This window comes from Pituophis catenifer, unplaced genomic scaffold, assembly GCF_029215685.1.
Source record: "Pituophis catenifer annectens isolate HBS135680 unplaced genomic scaffold, rPitCat1.0.hap2 SCAF_1, whole genome shotgun sequence".
In the NCBI taxonomy this organism is placed as follows: domain Eukaryota; kingdom Metazoa; phylum Chordata; class Lepidosauria; order Squamata; family Colubridae; genus Pituophis; species Pituophis catenifer.
Genome location: NW_027256881.1, coordinates 248803947 through 248824590, shown reverse-complemented (window position 1 = coordinate 248824590; position 20644 = coordinate 248803947). Strand labels below are relative to the sequence as shown.

General features: G+C 38.9%; 2 protein-coding genes across 3 annotated transcripts in view; both read left to right on the top strand.

Annotated features, from left to right (window-relative positions):
• LOC139327570 (tumor necrosis factor receptor superfamily member 6-like) overlaps positions 1-6163 on the top strand; it is a 28531-nt gene extending 22368 nt beyond the window's left edge. The window contains exons 8-10 of the mRNA XM_070957428.1: positions 1373-1570; positions 3605-3656; positions 5333-6163. Coding sequence (XP_070813529.1) covers positions 1373-1570; positions 3605-3656; positions 5333-5631 — 549 coding nt within the window. The 3' untranslated portion in view covers positions 5632-6163. The remainder of the gene's footprint in view (positions 1-1372; positions 1571-3604; positions 3657-5332) is intronic.
• Positions 6164-12596: 6433 nt separating this feature from the next.
• Positions 12597-20644, top strand: part of CARS1 (cysteinyl-tRNA synthetase 1) — a 48314-nt gene continuing 40266 nt past the window's right edge. Inside the window, exon 1 of one of the 2 annotated variants that reach the window (XM_070957426.1) lies at positions 12597-12690. In XM_070957426.1, coding sequence (XP_070813527.1) covers positions 12597-12690 — 94 coding nt within the window. The remainder of the gene's footprint in view (positions 12691-20644) is intronic. The other variant, XM_070957427.1, reaches the window with a different exon arrangement.

Below are 20644 nucleotides of genomic sequence, written 5' to 3'. Positions count from 1 at the left end.
GGGTGAGTTACTGGCCCCCACGGAGAGGGCTTGCAACTTGGGCGTCCTCGTGGACGCATGGCTGTCTTTAGAAGAGCATATGATGGCCGTGGCCAGGGGGGCTTTTTATCAGGTTCGCCTGATTCGCCAGTTGTATCCCTTTCTGGATCGGGACTCCTTACGCACGGTCACTCAGGCACTCGTCACCTCCCGCCTGGACTACTGTAATGCTCTCTACATGGGGCTCCCCTTGAGGAGCACCCGGAGGCTCCAACTGGTACAGAATATGGCCGCGCGGGGGATTATGGGAGTGACGGGGCGCTCCCATGTGACACCCCTCCTGCGCGAGCTGCACTGGTTCCCAGTGGTCTTCCAAGTGCGCTTCAAGGTGTTAGTTACCACCTTTAAAGCGCTCCATGGCTTAGGGCCTGGGTACTTACGGGACCGCCTTCTGCCACCGATAGCCTCCCACCGGCCAGTATGCTCCCACAGAGAGGGACTCCTCAGGGTGCCATCGGCCAGACAATGTCGGCTGGCGACCCCCAGGGGGAGGGCCTTCTCTGTGGCAGCACCTGTCCTCTGGAACGACCTGCCCCTGGAGATACATAGGATCCCAGATCTTCGTGCTTTTCGCTGTGCCCTTAAAACTTTTTTATTTCATCAAGCCGGGCTGGCTTAACCCCCCCCCTTTAGACATTTTTAATTGTTAATTGATTTTAGTTGGGGTGTTTTACATTTATTGGGCCAAAATTTGTTTAATTCTTTTTTAAAAAATTTAAATTTTGTATGTGATGTTTTTATTTTTGGCTGTTCACCACCCTGAGTCCAGTGGGAGAAGGGCGGTATAAAAATCTAATAAAATAAAATAAATAAATAGGTGGAACAGAATTTAACTATTGTATTTTGTGGACTATAAGAAGCCCCTGACTATAAAACACACCTAAATTTAGAAGAGGAAAACAACAAAAAAAGGTTTTTGGCCTCCCCTCACCTCATTTTTGGGGCTTTTCCAGCCTTTTTTCAGCCCGTTTTCAAGACTTTTTTTGGCCTGTTTTCGAGGCTTTTTTTGGCCCGGTTTTTCGTGCCGGAAAAAACCCCCACAAAAGAGCTGAAAATGGGGCATGCGGAGGCCAAAAAAATGGCTGGTGGATGGGCGGGGCTTTGGCAATATTCGGTCTATAGGATGCAGAGATATTTTCACCCCCTTTTGGAAGACAAAAATTGCACCTTATAGTCCGAAAAATACAGTAAATTAAACGGAGAGGCATTTTTGATGTGTAACATTGTAGTATTAACATTCATCTCCCTTTGAACATTTCTAGAAATTCAGAGAGTTTTTTTAAAAAATACAATTACTATTTCCTACCAAAAGGGTTATTTTTTTATTTTGCAGATACCTGATAACAATGAGAATGTAAACTCTACAACTGAAGCCACTGCTGCTTCTCAGGACAGACTGCCTGAAACTGCGGAGAGAGAGAATTTGGAGATGGGCAGAAGGGAACAAGACTATGTCCTCCCAAATACGCCATCTGTGTCATCATCACTTGAGGTTGCTTGTTCAAATGGGCAGTCCAGTGGAAGGAATGATGTAGGTATTTTTCAGTAGAAAATTGCTAAATAATTAGTAGTTACTACTGCTGTGTGGGTTCTTCCATAGCAGAACAGTTTGAAATAGTATGTGTTCACTTACAGTGCGGCCTTTTATGAATATATTAGGCCTGTGTGAGACAACTCTGCTTTGTTTTGAGAAAACATTAGGTGCCACAGAAACAACACAGTTCTCCACAAAGTGGTTTGTGCTGTTTTTGTGGTCTCTTCCGGTGGATGGCCTGAAGAAGCTTCTCTGCATAAGCAGCATATGTGGACAAATCTCTTTAAACTATTGAAACTGCTGGATGAAGTCTTAGAAATGAGGCAAAGTAGCATCATTAGTTACTTCCAATTTTAGATGGAAATTAGTAGAATTAGATGGAAATTTAGTGGAAATTTAAAGCAGATTTAAAAAGATGGTTCACACAGATATTCACTGAAGGAAAGCAACCCTTGAAGTTTTGTACAACCATAAAAACATGTAAAATAGGTTAGAGGAAGATCATTATAATATAACAGGTAGAGAGTTTCATCTAAAAATACAAAGTGAAACTTGCAGTACTTTGAAATAGCAGCAGAGGGCGGAATATAGTAACATATAGTAAAAGGACCTGCTTAAATAATAGGGTTCTAACAATAGATGTTGAAGGATTTAGATGCTTTTGTCTTGCAAAGCCATTTGCCACACTAGGAATTTGCTGTGTTTCCGTGGCTGGAAATAACTGGATACAGGCAGACATTAAGCAGTAAAAAAACGCTAACTGCTTGCCTTGATCTGCTATGTTGACTCCTAGCTAAAAAGGTTCAGAAAGGAAATCCAAACCTAAACAGTTTTTATAGCATGTGCCAATATCATGACTAAGATCAGTTTTGTCAGTTCCTGAGCAACTTTATGGGAAGAGATACTTCCTGAGGTATTCTAGCCTCAAAATGGCCACCAAACCTCAAAGTCAATTTCCATGTTTCTCTTTAGGAGAACTGTGATATTAGTAGCAACATTTGCATCCTTCATACACAGTTATTATTTTAAAACTACTATTTTGTGTTGCATTGCCCTGGCCCCAGCATCTTCTGCAACTCCCATTAAGGATTGCTTCAGAATTATCCAGCAGACTGCAAACTAATTCCACACCATCAATTATTTCACAAAAAAAAAATACCAACATTTCAGAAGAACGTTCTTGCTTCACTCTCTTCCCCTCCATGGTTACCTGGAAAGACGCATCTATTTTCACAACATACGATTTGCATGCTATTTTGGATTAGCTGCATAAAGAAACATATTGCACAAACTTTCTTACTGGGTGCCAGGGAGATAGTCATAATTAAAATTTCTATTAAGCAAAGAAGGTGACTTTTAAGTTAACAAGTTTATCAGTAGTTTCTCACTTACAGATCTGGTCAACAAGTAACACTAAACTATCATGTGGGTTTTTCATACCGGCTTTTACGGCTGTGTCAGTGTAGTGGCAATGAGCTCCCAGGCTAACAGGCTGTGATCTAATTGATATCCTGATGTTTTGCCAGCAACTGTGTCTGGCATTTTCAGAGGCAAAGTAATCTGATGTATGGTGTACTTCTTGTCAAGTCACAGGCAGCTGCGCAGGAATTGAATGCGCTCACTTTACTTCTGAAGATGCTAGTCACAGTTGCTGGCAAAATGTCAGGATATCAGATAATTAGACCACAGCCTGTTATCCTGGATGTTCATTGCTATGATGTGATTTGTTTGCTTTCAACTTAGCATGTGATACATGATTTGTACTTTTTCTCTCTCTTTTTTCTAGTAGTGTCAAAAACAGAATGGAATCATCTTACATTGAAGTTTAAGGTTTAAGTAGAATCTGAGAAACAGAAAAGGTTGCTTAAAATTTGTCAGGTGCACTTTGGAATCCATTGAATAAATTTCACTATGTTTCTCTGATTATCTGTTTAATCTGTAAAAAAAAACCAATTTGCTGTGTTGAGTCAAATTTTATGTTTTTTTAATACTTCGAATTACAACAGATCATTCTTTTTAAAACATTTTCAGGTACAGAGCTCTAACAAACCTGCAGTAAGGATTAAAACTTCTCGTAAGGAAAGTGAGTAGTTCAAGTAACTGTTTTACAGACTATCGTCCAATAAATCATATTGAACATTTGTAACCCAAGTGCAAAAATATATGTTAACATTGACAATTAAATTACATTTTCAATTGTTGATAAAATCTCCTAAATCAAATAAACAGCAAAAGAAGCCTCTTGAGCAAGTATGTAAATGATGTACTTATTGGACATCATATTAAGAGTGACATAATGATTCTGTTCTGAGTGCAAGAGGATACTTAATGTCTCAATCATCTTCTTGAAATATTCTTGAAGTATTAATTCCATCCAATATTTTTTAAACTGTTCATGCTACTAATTGGATTCTTAGTTCCTATAAATCATGAGTCTCCAGTCCCCGGATTGTGGCCCACTACTGGGCCGTGAGCTGTTTGGAGCTGGGCTGCAGAAGTGGTGGGTGATTGCACATGTGTGTGCATGCTCTCCATTTGCACAAGTGGCAAACATGTCTGCCGCTCACGCAATGTAGATGCGTGCACTTGCTAGTGTCTCACGCAGAACCATCCACTCTCCCCCTCTCGCTGCTGGTCCGCAAAGCCAGAAAGGTTGAGGAACTGTGCCATCTGTACAACTCTGCTCATAGGATGTCCTCACTGTTGCATTATTATTATTTTTTACTTCTCCTATATTTCCCCATAAAAAGCTGTTTTAGAAGCCTGAGGATCTTCCAGAATAGTGGAGATTGTTGTTGGGAACTAAATGAGGAAGTTGAAATTTGTATTCAGTTTGCCTCTTTTTAGAGAACAGATCATGATGATGATGATGATACTTGTAGTGTAGAAATTGACATAAGGGCTGAATGCTGAGAATTCTACACATAGAAGCAATGAGAGGCAAGGAGGCTTTTCACTGAGATGGAATACTAGCCTCAATTAGCATCCTGCCTTGTGTATGTAGAGATAAAGCAGGACACTCACATAGTGCCTTTTCTGCTTTTTGCTGTGTAGTGGAATGTTCTGTGGATCTGTGTGTGCGCTGCAGCTGCTGCTCTTGTTCAATAATCTCAGCCAAATTTATGGCTGCACATTCCTAACTATAATAGAGTTACGGTAATTTGTAGCATCTATTAATTGCAAATTATAATTGCAATTTAGGGTGAGAATTCACCTTAATAATCATGTAGTTTATTTTGATAAAGCTATTTGACCTGAAATATATAATTCCAAATAACTCAATGTGAAAATTAATATTTGGTGCTGGAACATTACTTTAAGAATGGGAAGAAAAATTGTTCTTGTTAATTTTGTAAGTTCTGAAAAGGGTTTTGATATTTGAATAGCATTTGTCTTCTCTCTTGCTAAGAAAGATACTTTTATTCTAGCGAGCTAATATCCCGTTAGTGCATTTTTAAAATGAGTTTGGGATAAACTCACTTAACAAATGTTTCACTTAGCAACATAAAATTTGGGTTCAATTGTGGTCATATCTCAAGGACTACTTGTACTTTTTTTTTTTTTTTTTTTTAAAGAAGGAATGCATGCTTTTGAAAATTAGGAAGCTCAGCCAATGCAGCCGAAAGCCAAATATATACATTGAAGAAAAATGTGACGTTTGTACTGAAGGTCATTTGAATTGCAATATAAGTATATAAGCATATGAATCGTGTAAAATTCTTTGTTTTTAATCTAACATATATTTTTATTGCATTGCAGCATTGGAGAAGGTTTATTTTCAAACAAAGGACATAGTGGGATCAGATTACTGGAATACATTTATGAGGAAATGCGGCTTATCACACAATGACATACAGACCATAAAACATGATTATGCTCAACATTTTGATGAACAGCGGTATCAGATGTTAAGAACTTTGCGAGACAGGAATGGAGTTGTTGTTGCTTTTGATAAAATATTTGCCGGCCTGCAAGAAATGGACCTTAATGGTATTTATGAAAATCTAATAAATGAACTAAAAAGCAAAGATTTAATAATAAAGGAGACTGAAGACTAATTTAGCTTTTCTTTCTTTATTTTTGACTATGCAAAAACCGGACAGAAAAGAATCTGTCTTTTTATGCATCAATTTATTTTAGTGCATGTTCCCTTGGCTGAGGATGTGTAAACTGACAACACAGTTGTTGAAAAAAAATATGGATCCCATTTGGGAAATGAAATGCTGCATATCCAAGTGGATAAACTTTGTGCAACATATAAACTTCACAATGGATAATGCAGGAACCAGTAAGAGCTTGGTCAGTGTTTGGAAATTACAGGTTTTTGTGTGATTCTGTACTGTCCTTTATAAAAATGCTATTGTGACCAAAATTCAGTATTCAATATTACGTGAACTGCTAACATACAGCAGGCTGAAGCTGGATATGATAGTTTTCTACAGAATCAAGATCATGTAACCTGTTGGATAAGTGGAATTTGACTATATAAAACTTCTTGAAATATAATCCACTGGAATCAGGCTGGAACTGTGTTCGCATTTGCTACTATAGTATGAAATGACTGATGGATTGTAATATTTCATTTATGATCTTATATACAAAGAGATACCGAATGTGTGCAGTGTCATACTCTGTAACTTTTTGTACCTATTTTCTAATAAAAAAATTAGTTCTGATTCCTTTATTGTGTATGTCAATGGGAAATAGGCCAGGGAATGAAATGAAATTTGAGTGGAGCAAGGAATAATTTAAAATAGTATGGATAGCACATGAAACTCTGGTTTGTTGAATAAACTGTAGTGATCTGCATAGTCACCATTGGCTTCCCATCTTATGCTACTATGAAAACAAACCAGATTATTGCTTAGTGTAAATCTTGTCATCTATTAAATTTATTACTAGGACACAATTTCATTCTTATACACTAAGCACCATACATTTGTTAGTTTTTATAATTACTCTTAATTTTGGAAGACAATTATACCAATTACAAAAAAAAATGAAAAGTTTTAGAATATTATACCATATATGGGATATTATTTGGGTCCAATTGTATCATAACACTGACAGATGTTCTGCCAGCAGAATAAATTATTATGCCTACTAAAACTATCCTGAATGCTTGGGTGAAACCCCTGAATCAGAATTGAGAGGTGATAGAAAAAAACCCTAAAACTTGCACTGAATACAGGTAATTCTTGACTTACAACAATTCAATTAGTGACCATTCAAAGATACAATGGCATTGAAAAAAGGTATTTATGACCGTTTTTCACTTGCAGCATCCCTTGGTCACGTGATGAAAATTCAGATGCTTGGCAACTGATTCATATTTATGATGGTTGCAGTGACCTGGAGTCATGTGATCACCTTTTGCAACCACCTAATAAGCAAAATCAATAGAGAAGCCAGATTCACTTAGCAACCTTGTTACTGACTTAACAATTGCAGTGATTCTGGCAAGAAAGACTGTAAAATGGGGAAAAATTCATTTAACAATCAGCTTGCTTAGTGACAGAATTTTTGGGTTCAATTATGGTTGTAAGTCAAGGACTACCTGTATAAGAAATATGCTTGCTTAAAGCTACCTACTAGACCCAGTGATGGTTAATCTTTTGGTGCTGAGTACTCAAAGTGCACGCATGCGCGCATGCATGTGGGGTGGCAAACCCCCAAAATGCAATGCGAGCACCCCTTGCACATGCACACACATCCCTCTTGCATGCACCCTGCCCCCGTTGCCCCGTTTTGGCTTACAGGTTGGTGCAGGAGGCTTTCCAGGCTCAAAACAATCATAAATGACATATATCATAAATGCTATGAGAATATTGAAAAATAATATTACTAAAGATGGGAGAATGGAAGGAAAATATTTTAAGGTGCACAAATTCTGGTAGAAAATAGTAGAGCTAAGTGTTACAAGAAATGTTTGTCCAAAGAAACAAGCAGTTAAGATACCAGGCTAGAAAGTAAGCTTCTGTGAATTCAAGTCCTGCCTTAGCAATGAAAGCCAACTGAGTGATTTAGGGCCAGTCACTCTCTCAACCCAATTTCAGTATCAGGATTCTTGTTCTGAGGAAAATAGGGAGAGGAAGGTGTGTTGGGTATGTTCGCTGTCTTGAATTATTTCTGAAAATTATAAAGATGGGATATAAGTAAATGAATATATAATATAAGAGTTTGAAAGAAAATGTTTATAAAATGTGTACTGTTGGTATTTGACTCTAGATCCGTGATGGCGAACCTATGGCACGGGTGCCACAGGTGGCACACAGAGCCGTATCAGTGGGCACGCGAGCGTTGCTGTAGATCAGCTCCAGCGCGCATGTGTGCACCGGCCAGCTGATTTTTGGGCCTTTCAGTCCCATCGGAATTTGGGAAATGGGCTGTTTCCGGCCTCAGGAGGGCCTCCAGGGGTGTGGGGAAGGCTGTTTCCGCCCTCCCCAGGCTCCTAGAAAGCCTCTGGAGCCTGGGGAGGGTGAAAAACGGGCCTACTGGGCCCACTGTGCCATCACGTGCTAAAAGCGGGAGGGCGCACACGCGCAGGGGCAGGGCGCATTGAATTATGGGTGTAGGCACACACGTGGACGACCTCGCTGCGCTCCCCCGCTTTTGGCACGCGACGGCAAAAAGGTTAGCCATCACTGCTCTAGATAGACTGGGATTTCGAAGAAGTGTTGGAAATGCAACCAAATTCCAAATACATTCAATCATATGTGGTGATCTTTTAAATATGTTAAATCATATTGGACAAATATATTGACAATGCAGAAAATATTTAAAACATAAATATTAATGAAACCTGAAGCTTAACGTCTAAATATTACGGACAAACCAATCAAAAAACAGTTTGGGACATTATATCTTTACTTGGTGACCACTGCGAGGATTGTATATGATAAGCATTGGAAGGAAAGGGAGATGCTGACAGTCAAAGAGTGGATTTTAAAATTGACTGAAGTAGCAGAGATGGCAAAATTAACTGCTCTGATTAGAAACAATAGTTTAGATAAATTTATAAGACACTGGAAATCGTTTGTGGATTTTCTACCTGTTAAATACAATGACAAATGGTTAACAGAGATTTGAAGATTAGTTTTAATTTTGGGGTAACCTATTGACTGTTTATACACACACACACACACACACACACAGTCTTAACACACATCTCTCTCTCTCTCTGTGTATAGATTTCCACATCAGGGATATTTGTTTATATAATTAGATTTTTGTTAAATACAGATGGAAAAGTTTATAACTATTTGTAGAGCCCATTATTTATTCATTTATTTATGCAATTTATATGCTGCCCTTCTCCCGAAGGACTCAGGATGCTTACAAGAAGGAAGAAAAATTACATAAACAACAAATCAATTTAAAATTAGTTAAAATTAATTAAAAAATTAATTAAAATTATTAAAAAATCACCCCGACGGATTCAGCCCATTTGGTGAAAAAGCCACGTCTTCAATTCGCAGCGGAAGGAGAGGAGGTCAGAGACTGTCCTGAGGCCGGTGGGCAGCCCATTCCAGAGGGTCGGCGCTCCCACAGAGAACGCTCTCCCCCTGGGGGCCGCCGGCCGACATTGTCTGGCTGACGGCACCCTGAGGAGGCCCGCTCTGTGAGAGCACACAGGACAATGGGAGGATGGCAGGAGATGATCCTGCAGATACCCCGGGCCTAAGCCTTGTAGGGCTTTATAGGTGAGCACCAGCATCTTGAAATGAACCCGAAGAACCACCCGTAGTCAGTGCAGCTCACGCAGGAGAGGTGTCACACTGGAGTATCGAGAAGCCCCTGTAACAACCCGCGCGGCCGCATTCTGGACTAACTGTAGCCTTCAGGTGCATCCCAAGGGCAGCCCCATTATGAAAGGGAAGGGAATATATTAGATTTTTGATGTATCTTTCAGCATTCAGCAAGGGTGGATTTTTTTATATATTTAATGTTAGATGTAATTCATATGGGGGGGCTTTATATACATGGTTTTTCTTTTTGTTGTTAGTATTAGATATTTGTTAATATTTTCTTTGTTTGTATTTTCTTTTGTATTGCTCTTTATATTTTAGGCAATAAACAAACATATTTGAATGAGGAAAAAATTATGTAAGAGTGTTTCTGTTTATTTCCTATATGCAAATCAAAGCTGGATACATCAGGAGAAGCAAAAAACATGATTACTATGGAATGGCATGTTTATTTTATTTTTATTTTTTTATTTGATTTATATGCCGCCCTTCTCCGGGACTCAGGGTGGCTTACAATGCGCTAAGCAATTTATGTGTGTCTGTAAAACAATGGGAGTCGAAAATGAATAGGTGCTGAATGACTATAGGCTGAATACAAAGGTGAATGACCAATATTTTAAAAGAAATATACTGAGATGTATGAACATATAGATCATAAAGGGGATGATGAAGAAAGCTGAGCTTGGATGGAGCTGATGAGATCCTGAAACAAAGCTGGGAAAGGAGTAAGGATGGTTTCTAAGGATAGGAGAAGTACAATAAATGGTTCTGCAGTAAATTAGTCTTAACATTCTTCTACTAATCTCACACCTTCAATTTTTCAGGCTTAATATTTCTCGCTCTTTTCTTACTCATCATAACAAAATGAAAGTGTGATACAGCAGTATGGATTTCAAAAGTTGGAGAATAATAACATGGAGTTCCAGGTGTGGTAAAACTGGTTGCAGACTTAAATGGCTTTGATTCGACCAGGACTATGTTCACACAACACATGGAAACAAACTAGCCAGCCACCTTCTAGTCTAGTATATTATGTAAACACAGCTTGTATGGCTAGTTTATGGTTCAGTGTGTCATCCAAGCCTATAATACTGGATTAATGAATGTTTTTTTAATGAAATGTTTATGCCACCAATTTTATTCTGGATCACAATTATATTAAGAATGGATAAATATGTTGAGCAAACACAAACTTAATATTTTGCAGGTTTCAGATTATATCTTAATAACAAACATGTGGTCTAGGTAAGCAGAGGTGCTATTTTAATCTTTGCTGTGGTTGAGAAGGTTCCTGTAAAATATAGCTGAATCCCAACAATTCCCTTTAAAGTCAGAACAGAATGCCGGGGTAAACTTAAACTTGTAATAAATTGCAAATGTAAAAATTATGCGAAAGAAAATTTAAAGTGTTACACAGAAAAGCATAAAATAATAAACAAATTCTTTGTGCCTAAAAGTAGGTTTTTTTTTTCTATGTTTTGGGCTATGTGCTTGTAGCCCCAGGTGGTGTATTACTTTTATTTTTTTATTTTATTTTTAATTTGATTTATATGCCGCCCTTCTCCGGAGACTCAGGGCGGCTTACAATGCGTTAAGCAATAGCCTTCATACTTTTGTATATTTATACAAAGTCAGCTTATTGCCCCCACAAACTGGGTCCTCAATTTAGCTACCTTAGAAAGGATGGAAGGCTGAGTCAACCTTGAGCCTGGCGAGATTCGATCTTACTTTAATTGCAGACAGCTGGTGTTAAATTACAGAGCTCTGTCTGTTGAGCTATCCAGGCTCCCTACTGATCTCATCATTACTGATGAGATTTGCCATCTATTTATCATATAAATTGTTATTTTTATATTGCTTGTATTGTGAGCTGCCTAGAGACAGATTGAAGTTGGATGATGGTTCAATCAGTCAAAAAAAAATTGTAAATACTGATAAACAGAAATCCAGGCTGTCTTTATTTATAAAACTCTGGTAAATTAAGGTATATCATTATAAAAAGTTCTTTAAGAAAAGGAAAATCTATTTATTGGAAAAAAGCTTCATCTTTGGGATGGAAATCTGCAGACTTGATTTGCTCAGTTACTAGGCATCTGAACGAATTTTAATAATATAACAAATCACCATTAGTTAATTGCAAAAAGCAACTTTACTCCAAACAGTTTATATTCTGTGATGATACCTTTAACATCAACAGCATCAAACAACATCTGTCTATCCCCAGTCCTTGGGATAACAAATTGTCTAAACATCTGGCTGACTATGACCAATAATAATAATAATAATAATAATGAAAACAAAGATAACACCAACAGCAAAAGGCACTATGGATGCAGTTCCAAACATCTGGTTCTCCACTTGAACACCATCAGCATTGATAAAATCACCACCAGTCAATTGCTAAAGGCAGCCTTACTTGGAACAGCTTACATCCTAAGATGATACCTGTAATATTATTAAACAACATCTGCTTATCTTAGTCCTTCCGAAGGACTCAGATGGAGAAAAACATTTGGCTAACTGTATGACCTAATCATAATAATATTTTTAAAAAAACTAAGTAGAGAGCATAAAGGAATATCAATTTTTTTTTAACTTGATTTATATGCCGCCCTTCTCCGGAGACTCAGGGCGGCTTACAATGCGTTAAGCAATAGCCTTCATACTTTTGTATATTTATACAAAGTCAGCTTATTGCCCCCACAAACTGGGTCCTCAATTTACCTACCTTAGAAAGGATGGAAGGCTGAGTCAACCTTGAGCCTGGTGAGATTCGAACTTACAGTAATTGCAGGCAGCTGGTGTTAATCACAATGCTTTTTTAGTCTGCTGAGCCACCAGGCTCTTGGGGTATTCAAGCTCAATTGAGCTTGAATACCCCAAAATACAAAGCAAACGTCTTTAAAACCTAGGCTGCTGTAGGTTTTAAGTTCTCTCTAAAAGAATAGTGGAATATTGAACAATTAACCAATAAAAACAGACAAACGAGATCCTATAAAAGCTAACAAACCAAGCCAATTTGCGCCTGTAATGGTGGATCTATTTATTTACAGCCTTTATTTTTTTTTTACATTTTATTTTTATATTTACAGCATTTATTTATTATCCTCGAAAAACTCCTGGCTTGCAACAAGCGTGACTACTGTGTACTGATGCCCTTTTTTTGTGTGTGCCCCCTCCGCGCGTATTATTGCAAGCATTATCCTTTTGCCTTTTCAAGATTGCATTGTCAGGTTACCTTGCGCCCACCAGAAGTGACGATCAGAGGTGGAGCTATGCTTCCGGAAACGGTCTCGGTTGCATCATCTTGTCAGGCAGGGCAGCGTCTGACAAGAGACGGAGGAGGAGGAGGAAGAATGGCAGCAGCCGGTAAGCTTCCACCTTTGGGTTCCCCTTTCTAAATAAAACGGGGCTGAGAATCAAGAAATGCCCCGGAGTTCCATTCTCAAGCCATATGGAAAAGGCGTCGCGAGGCCATTAAGACTGAAGCTGGGCTGAGAGCTCTTGCTTGACTGCCCGGCTCAGGTGCTTTGGCGCTACAGTTTGTGCTACCGCATCATTAGAGGCATATGGGCTGCAGGTAATGTGTGCTGCGACCGGGCAGCGAGTAAGGGGCTACGTCTCTATTGATTTCAGAGACGGAAACTTAATCGATAGGCTCGGTAATATCCTGTTTTAAAGATAGCTTTTTTTTTTTTGCGTGCCCCCCCCCCGCGCCCACAAAAGTGAATTTATAAGGTTGAAGGATGTTGTAGTGGATTGCCATTGCAGAATAGCAATTGTACCGTCACTGATTTTAAGCAAGATTTTTTGGGGCGGGTGGTGGTGGTGGATCTCTTTCACTTTTGTTTTCATTTTCTTCGCGGCGAAGTCGTAGTAAATGCATAAAAATCCTCCCGTTGAGTAAATCGAAAGTCAGTAGCCGACGAGATTGCCTTTGGGAACCCTATAAAAGCAGGGCATATATATATATATATGTTTTTCTTCTAGCCAGGTTTTCCTTACGTAGCCAAGGTTTTTTTTGTAGCTCCAGTTACAAAATTGATATATATATATATAGGCATTATTTTATGGCTTGGCTTCTCGACAACGAACCTTATCCATTTATTTATTTATTTATTTTATTTATTTTATTGAATTTCTATAACGCCCTACTCCCAAAGGACTCAGTTGTTGATATCTTGAAAGAGCGATGGAAGTCTCTTACAAGGTGAAGCCAAGTCATAGCTCTTCATAGCTATAAAATGTGTAAGTTTTACAAATCCAAGGAGCAGTCATGTTCTGTGGCTATACAGTCCAAATCTTTTAATGTTTTTGATAGGAGTATTTGGTTTGTTTTTTTTTAATGAAGATCAAATTTGTATATATTATTCTAAATGCATTTTCATATCACCTTGGTGATGAATGTACTTATAAAAACACTGTGCCCTAAATTTAAAAAAAAAATCTCAGGAGATTATTTTCTATTCTTTAATTTTAAGAATAGGTCACAGGGTCAGCTTGATATATTACAAACTAGAGCTTGCTCAATTGTTTATACAAATACTTAAGATTATGAAATTGCTTCAGTATACTTTTCTGACATAGACATTTATTAAACAGATATAGGCTACATTTAATGTTAAGCTGACATGTATGTTTGTTGGTTAGATGTAACTATTTAACTATTGAGATTATGCGCCAAACAGAATTTACAATATTCTTAAAACCAATGTTAGTATCATTCAGATCCTATAGTGATGAAGGATTACCATACACCTTGTTACAAGCAGTGATAGTAATATTGTACATCATAGGTTTCACCATGTGATTGGTGAGAAATGTCTCAACTAAACAATTGCCAATTAATAAAATAATAAGGACTTTAGCAGACACACAAGAAAACCCAACCCATTGAAAGCCTGAAATGTTAAGTAAAATTACTTAAAATCAGGGCCACTCACTCCTATCAAAATGTCTTTCTGTATAAATACACGTGCTCAGGACTGATTCCTAAGGATCTGATATACATTTGAAACTCTATTTACAGGTGTTTTGTTTAAATAACTAATGTTTTCCCTTTGCATTTCTATTTTATAATCAAGTAAACATACAGTTAATGCCCTTAAATTTAAACCTAACCATTTCTTTGTAAACATATAATTAAGCCTTAGAGAAAATCTACAGGGCATTAATTAAAAATGAAAGGAGTTATCAGTTGCATTCCATAAAATATATGTAAGTGAACTATTAGATAGCAAATTGAGAAATGCAAGTATTGTTGATATCCTAGATCATTTATACTTCAAGCAGTTGCCTGACTTCCCTCTTAGTTAGAAATGTGCCCTTTTTGCATGACTTCATTTAGAATGATCCCTTGTTCTAGAAATAGCAATGTCTCTATTTTGTGCATGATAGTGTTACACTAGAATAGATATAAAACTAGATTTAAATAACTCACAAAGAGCTGTGAAAGAATCTAATGTGCCAAATATTATACAGGATTGTTTCTGGCTGTATATAGATCCCATTCCTAATATCAAGGGTTCATGCTGAATACTTTTGCTTTATTAATAAATTAATTTAATCACATAAGGATCCATTTATGAACCCCTTCATATGTGCATAAAAGAGAGAAGGGCAGCTAGTTTGGGTAAAAACAAAAGGACATAGCATTTCGTATTGTGGTTGTGTTGGGAAATACCAGCTAGGCGGGGAGGAGGGGTCAACCGAGTAACTAGCCTTGAGTCCTTGCGCAACTAAGTCCTTTGGGTCAAGAAATTCTTGTAATATAGATAAAATATATTAAAGTAGCTGACTTGAATCTTTTACGAGTAGATTTGGTTGTTTCCGCCTTGACAGGTTGTTCCTATTGTAATAACCTAGCAGGGCTGTGAAAACAAGGGCTGTGAAAACAATCTGAAGTGGTACTTTTGAATATATTATTAAGACGTAAGGAAAATAATGTAGAACATTAATTTTAAAAGAAGGGAACTATTATTTTTCCTCCTTGTGAAGGAAGAATGACTGTTGCATACACAGAAAATGCTCCTGTTATGATTGCATGTAAATGAAATGGCAGCCACTTCATCTTGATTGCCAAGTGACCTCAAAGAACAATGCTGCAACTGAAGCACCTTTTGGAATAATCTGCCCAGCCATAATAATAATCCTTTCACTATTGGGGCAAAAGAGCTTAATGTACTTATTGGAGACATAGTGTATTGTAGCATTGCAACAAAATTCTATAACATCATTAGACTGTCTTAAAAAGCTGTGTGTACATTGTTTGGAAGACACAACTTAGATATCTTTGAAGATATAACTTAAACTTCGGAGCAGAAAACAGGACCTCTTTAAAGCTGCAAATAGATCTAGTTCTCTTTGCTGGGTGAAGTCCATTTCCTTTGCTGGAGTAAACTGATTTTCTAGATACTGTATGTTTCAGTAAGGTTTCAGCCCAGATTTAGTATTGGGATAGCTTTGGTTGCGTTTATAGATGACCTGTGGCAGAGCTATGATGGAATGGTGCTTCCATCCTTGCGCTCCTTGATCTCTTACCAACTTTTAATACCATCAGCTATAGTATCCATGGGCTGGGGATCAGAGGCACTGATCTGTGGTGGTTCTTTTCCTTTCTTTGGGGCCAGTTCCAGGAAGTCTTGGTTGCAAGGGGAAATCACTCCTTTGTCCCATCCTTTGTGGCATTCCACAGGGTTTTACTCTCTTCTCACCTTTTCAACATTTACCTGAAAACATTGGATCAGGTCATATGGGTTTGGATGGGGAGGAACCATCTCTGACTCAATCCTACTAAGTCTTATTGTTTGCATTTTCCCATTCAAAAGGGGTGCACACTCTGGGAGTCTTCCTGGACTCATAGGCCCTGATCATGGACAGGTGGAAGTGGAGGCTGAGAAGGCTCAGTTATATCCTTTTGTAGACTGAGAGGCATTCCAGACAGTCATTCATGCCCTGGTCATCTCATGGGTTGACTACTGCATGCTGTATGGAGCTGCCCTTGAAGACTACCCAGAAGTTTCAGGTGCTACAGAATACAACGTGGGCAATCCTATGCCCATATAAAACCTCTGCTTTGTGAGCTGCTTGCCTGTTTGCTTCAGGTGCAATTCAAAGTGTTGGTTGTCACCTATAAAGCCCTTCATGGGATAGGGCTTGGTTACTTAAGTGACCTCCTATCTCCCATAGTCACATTGACCTCCCTGGTCAATTCAGTCTAGCAAGATTGATGCACTCTGGATCCCTTCAATTAAAACAGCCATTTTAATGCCAGAAGCATAGCTTTTCTGTAGCAGCACCTTTCCTCTAGGATGAGGTTCCCCCTCCCCGAGTTCTGGTGGCCCCCATCTTGCTGATGGGGTGCTTTGCCAGGCCTTTGGTGAGGTTGAGTGAAGCCCCGTTTGGATTGTATGGGTTTCTTTCATTTCTTTTTGGGTTTTATCCTCCTTTATTCTTGTATTTGTCTCTCTTACCGGTCTTTTTTTTTCCCTTGCTTGTAATGTTTATACTTCTGAGGCACTCAGGGTTGTTGGAAATCAGGCGGCATATAAATTAAATAAACAGTTAGCATTTCTCTCATTACTTTTTGGGCCAATTTTATTGATGAATGACACAGTATAAATCCAGTAAAGGGGGATTTTAGAACAATCTTGTCATTTTTGCCTTCAAGCACTAAATTTGCTCTGATAATGCTTTCAACAATTCTTACACCATAAATGAGGTACACTAGATGCAAAGGGAAAGGGGGATTTGTATAATTTTAATACTTGTGTAGAAATTATTTCTTTACCTTTTATAGCTTATTGATTTTACTGGTTTCTTTGGTTGTTGCAAACCATCCATTCTACACTCATTGTTTATTTATTTATTTGAAGAGGTGGGAGAAAAGTTGAACTGATAGACACTTCTTTGGTAGGTTTGTTACTAATATAGCCCTGGGGGCAGGGGTGAAATGCTCCCGGTTCGGACCGGATCACCCAATCCGGTAGCGATGGCAGCGGGTGGTTCGGAGAACCGGTAGCAAAAATCTCTGAACCCCCCACCCTCCATGCCCAGCTGAGCCGCACGATCATTAGAGGCTTTTTTTTTTTTTTTTTACTTTTAAAAGCATTTTTTCTACCACCTCTTCCGACAAAAAAATGCTTTTAAAAGTAAAAAAAAAAAAAGTCTCTGATGATCGCACGGCTCAGCTGGGATCATCAGAAGCTTTTCAAAGCATTTTTTTCTGCAACCTCTTGGTTGAAGAGGTGGTAAAAAAATGCTTTGAAAAGTCTCTGATGATCCCAGCTGTGTTGCCTGATTGGCAGAGATGTATTTTTTTAAAAGCCTCTCTTGACGATCCCAGCTGAGTTGCCTGATCTGCAGAGGCTTTTCAAAGCATTAGAAAAATGCTTTGAAAAGTTAAAAAAAAAAAAAGTTGACCACGCCCACCCAGTCACATTACCCCCCCAAGCCACGCCCACAGAACCGGTAGTAACAAATTTTACATTTCACCCCTGCCTGGGGGAGATAAGAGTCAAACAAATCTGGAGGGCAAATAGGATATTTCTGTAGATTTCTTTCTGTAGAAAGAAAAAGATAGGTGTAACCACAAATTGCCAGTCCCATGACAGTAGCTGCTGAATTCTAGGTTTGAAAAGACTAATTAGTTTCTTGTCTTTACACACACTTTGTTCTTTTCTCTTTTTTTCTTTTCTTTTGCAGTATTCAGCATGCATCTGCTATCCATTTGCCTTTAGAGATGCATTTGAGAAAGAATGCAAGCAATTCAACTTGTATGCATTGCACCACCTGGAAACCAATTGTAGTGTGGTTTTGCTGGGTTGATTGGGTAATGAGGCCAAATGCAGAACTGCCAGCATGCAAGCCTTGGGCCTTTTAAATTAATAAGTGTTAGCCAACATGGAGAGGATGAAAATGTAGGGGAACATTAGCAATTTAGTCTTGTATATTTGTGAGGTGGGAAGAGGGATGTGTGTTTAGACATAAATCCGAGAGGCTGAGTCAGTTTCTTGGATGATAAATGAGCATTGATTAGCTGATGGCAGCACTTTTCCCCTCCTTTTTCCCATCCTGTTAATCCTTTTATTTGGGGTGGAATTGGGGCAACTGAATGGAACTGAGCATTTACTGGCTGGGAGTGCCCTTCTTGACTCCTACTTAGAGTTTGCAGCAGATATTTTCTCTTTGCATCCTGATAGAGAAACATCTGCTGCTGCCTAGGATTGAACTCTCAACCTTCCAAGTGTGGGGGTGAGTGTTTTCACTTCTAGCCATTATGCTGCTCCAGTTGATGGCAAGCACTGTTGAAATTCTTTGTAACTTCTATAGAATTTCAAACAGATTTGTTCAATGTATCTGGATGTCTAACTAGATCTCAGGTACTTTTTTAGCTGCATTTAGAAGATTTGGAAGAAAGGTAAGTTCAAAATCTGAAATTGTTCTGTAATAGGTCTGTGTTAGCATAAACTCCACTCACCCTCCTTAGATAAACTTTAAATATTTGTACTTATAAACTTTCCCGGCTTTAATTAAATTAATTTGAAACTATGATAACAGGATGAACAGGTATCACCCAGAAGACTTTTGGTTATTAAGAAGATGAACATTATCTAACATCTGCCCTATGGGTCACCTACAGTAATTACTCTGCAAAATCCTTTTTTGGAACCACCCACTCCATTTAATTATAGATATAATCTCGTTTTTCTAGATTTTGCGGTACAGATATTCCATGCTACCGAATGATCTTGCGCTGAGTGATACCTGGTATTTTAAAGCCCCATTTGACTGTATATACAGTATGAGGGTTAAAATTCTGTAGAGGTATGTGCACTCCTTGGTTTTGATGGCAGCTGTAATCAATTTCCATCATTAGGCATTGCAGTCATAAGGCATGATGTCACCTGACTGCATTGCTTAGTAATGACAATCCCAGCAGTTCCCAGGTTTTGATCCAAGTGAGGATGCTGTAGAGTATTATGCTCCTCCCCCACCCACACACGGCAAGACTTTTACAGGTGTTTACTCACCCCCCCCCAAAAAAAACAGGTCCTCAGAAAGCACCTCTATTGCACAGGTCCTGATTCCAAGCTCAGCACAGCAAGAGTCACTGGGTAACTGAGTCCAATGGGCACACATGAAATCCAGGAAAGCAGCTTTGCTGGCTGAGGAATTCTGGGAGTTGAAGTCCACAAGTCGTAAAGTTTCCAAGGTTGGAGACCCCTGGTCTAGCTGACAGGCATTGTGCCGGTCTCCTCTGCAATACGTATCCTTGGATCAGGAGGAGATGTGCACTTCACCTCCTCCTCATTGGCAGATGCTGCCTGTCTTTGCCTGGAGCCCCCTGGCCAACTTGCTGCAGCTGTGGCTTGCCTCCTTCAGCCTCATCCTCATCCTATGGCTCCTCCGTTTGACCCAGCTGAGGCTGCTCCATCAGGCTAGCATTCTCTGAGCCCCGATCCTTACCAATACTCTGCTCCACTTTCCTCTGCAGATTCAAACTCACCCTCCTCCTCTGAACTTGCAGCTGGAGAAGTGCCTGGGGGAGGATTCATGAGAATAAGGGAAGAGGCACTAAAACTGCATCCTGAGCAAAGAGTCTGATGGGTGAGAGCTTTTAGGCAGACAAGCAGGTGCTGTGGCAGGTGCTATGGAGTACAAGGTCCCCATGCCCTTTGGGGGCTCTTTGGAAGAAAAAGCAGTGGGGAGCAGGAACGAATTGTGATCTCGCTGGCTTCCCCATTGACTTTGCTTGTTGGAAGCCAACAGGGAAAGTTACAAAGGGTAATCCTTTAACTGTGGTACACTGCAATCATTATAATTGTGAACTGATTGCCAAGTACCCAAATTGTGATAACATGACTGCAGGGACAATGTGATGACCACAACTTTGAAGACCCGGTTGTAAATCTCATTCAGTGCTGTTGTAACTTTGAACAGTCTCTAAACAGGTACTTGTAACCCGAGGAGTACTTGTATGTAGCCTCTCTAAAGACATTTGAAGATGTAATTATTTCGGGTCAAAAATCAGCCTGAGCACATTTAACTGGATAGTAAAGAATCGGAGGTAAATGTGAGTGAGAATAAATGGAATATTTAGTAAATAATTCAGCTCTGAGCAAGGAATAAGAAAACAGTATGTCATGTTCCTTTAGTTTAATATGAATAGGTGTGATATTTGTGTATGCAGTGATACTGCCTCTTTGGCTGTGAATGTAAATGACTCGAAGATGTAAATGACTATGCAATTACATAGATTGCATGATACAATGAGAGGCATGGATCTGAAAATAAATGCATTAAAAAACAAAGATACTGTATG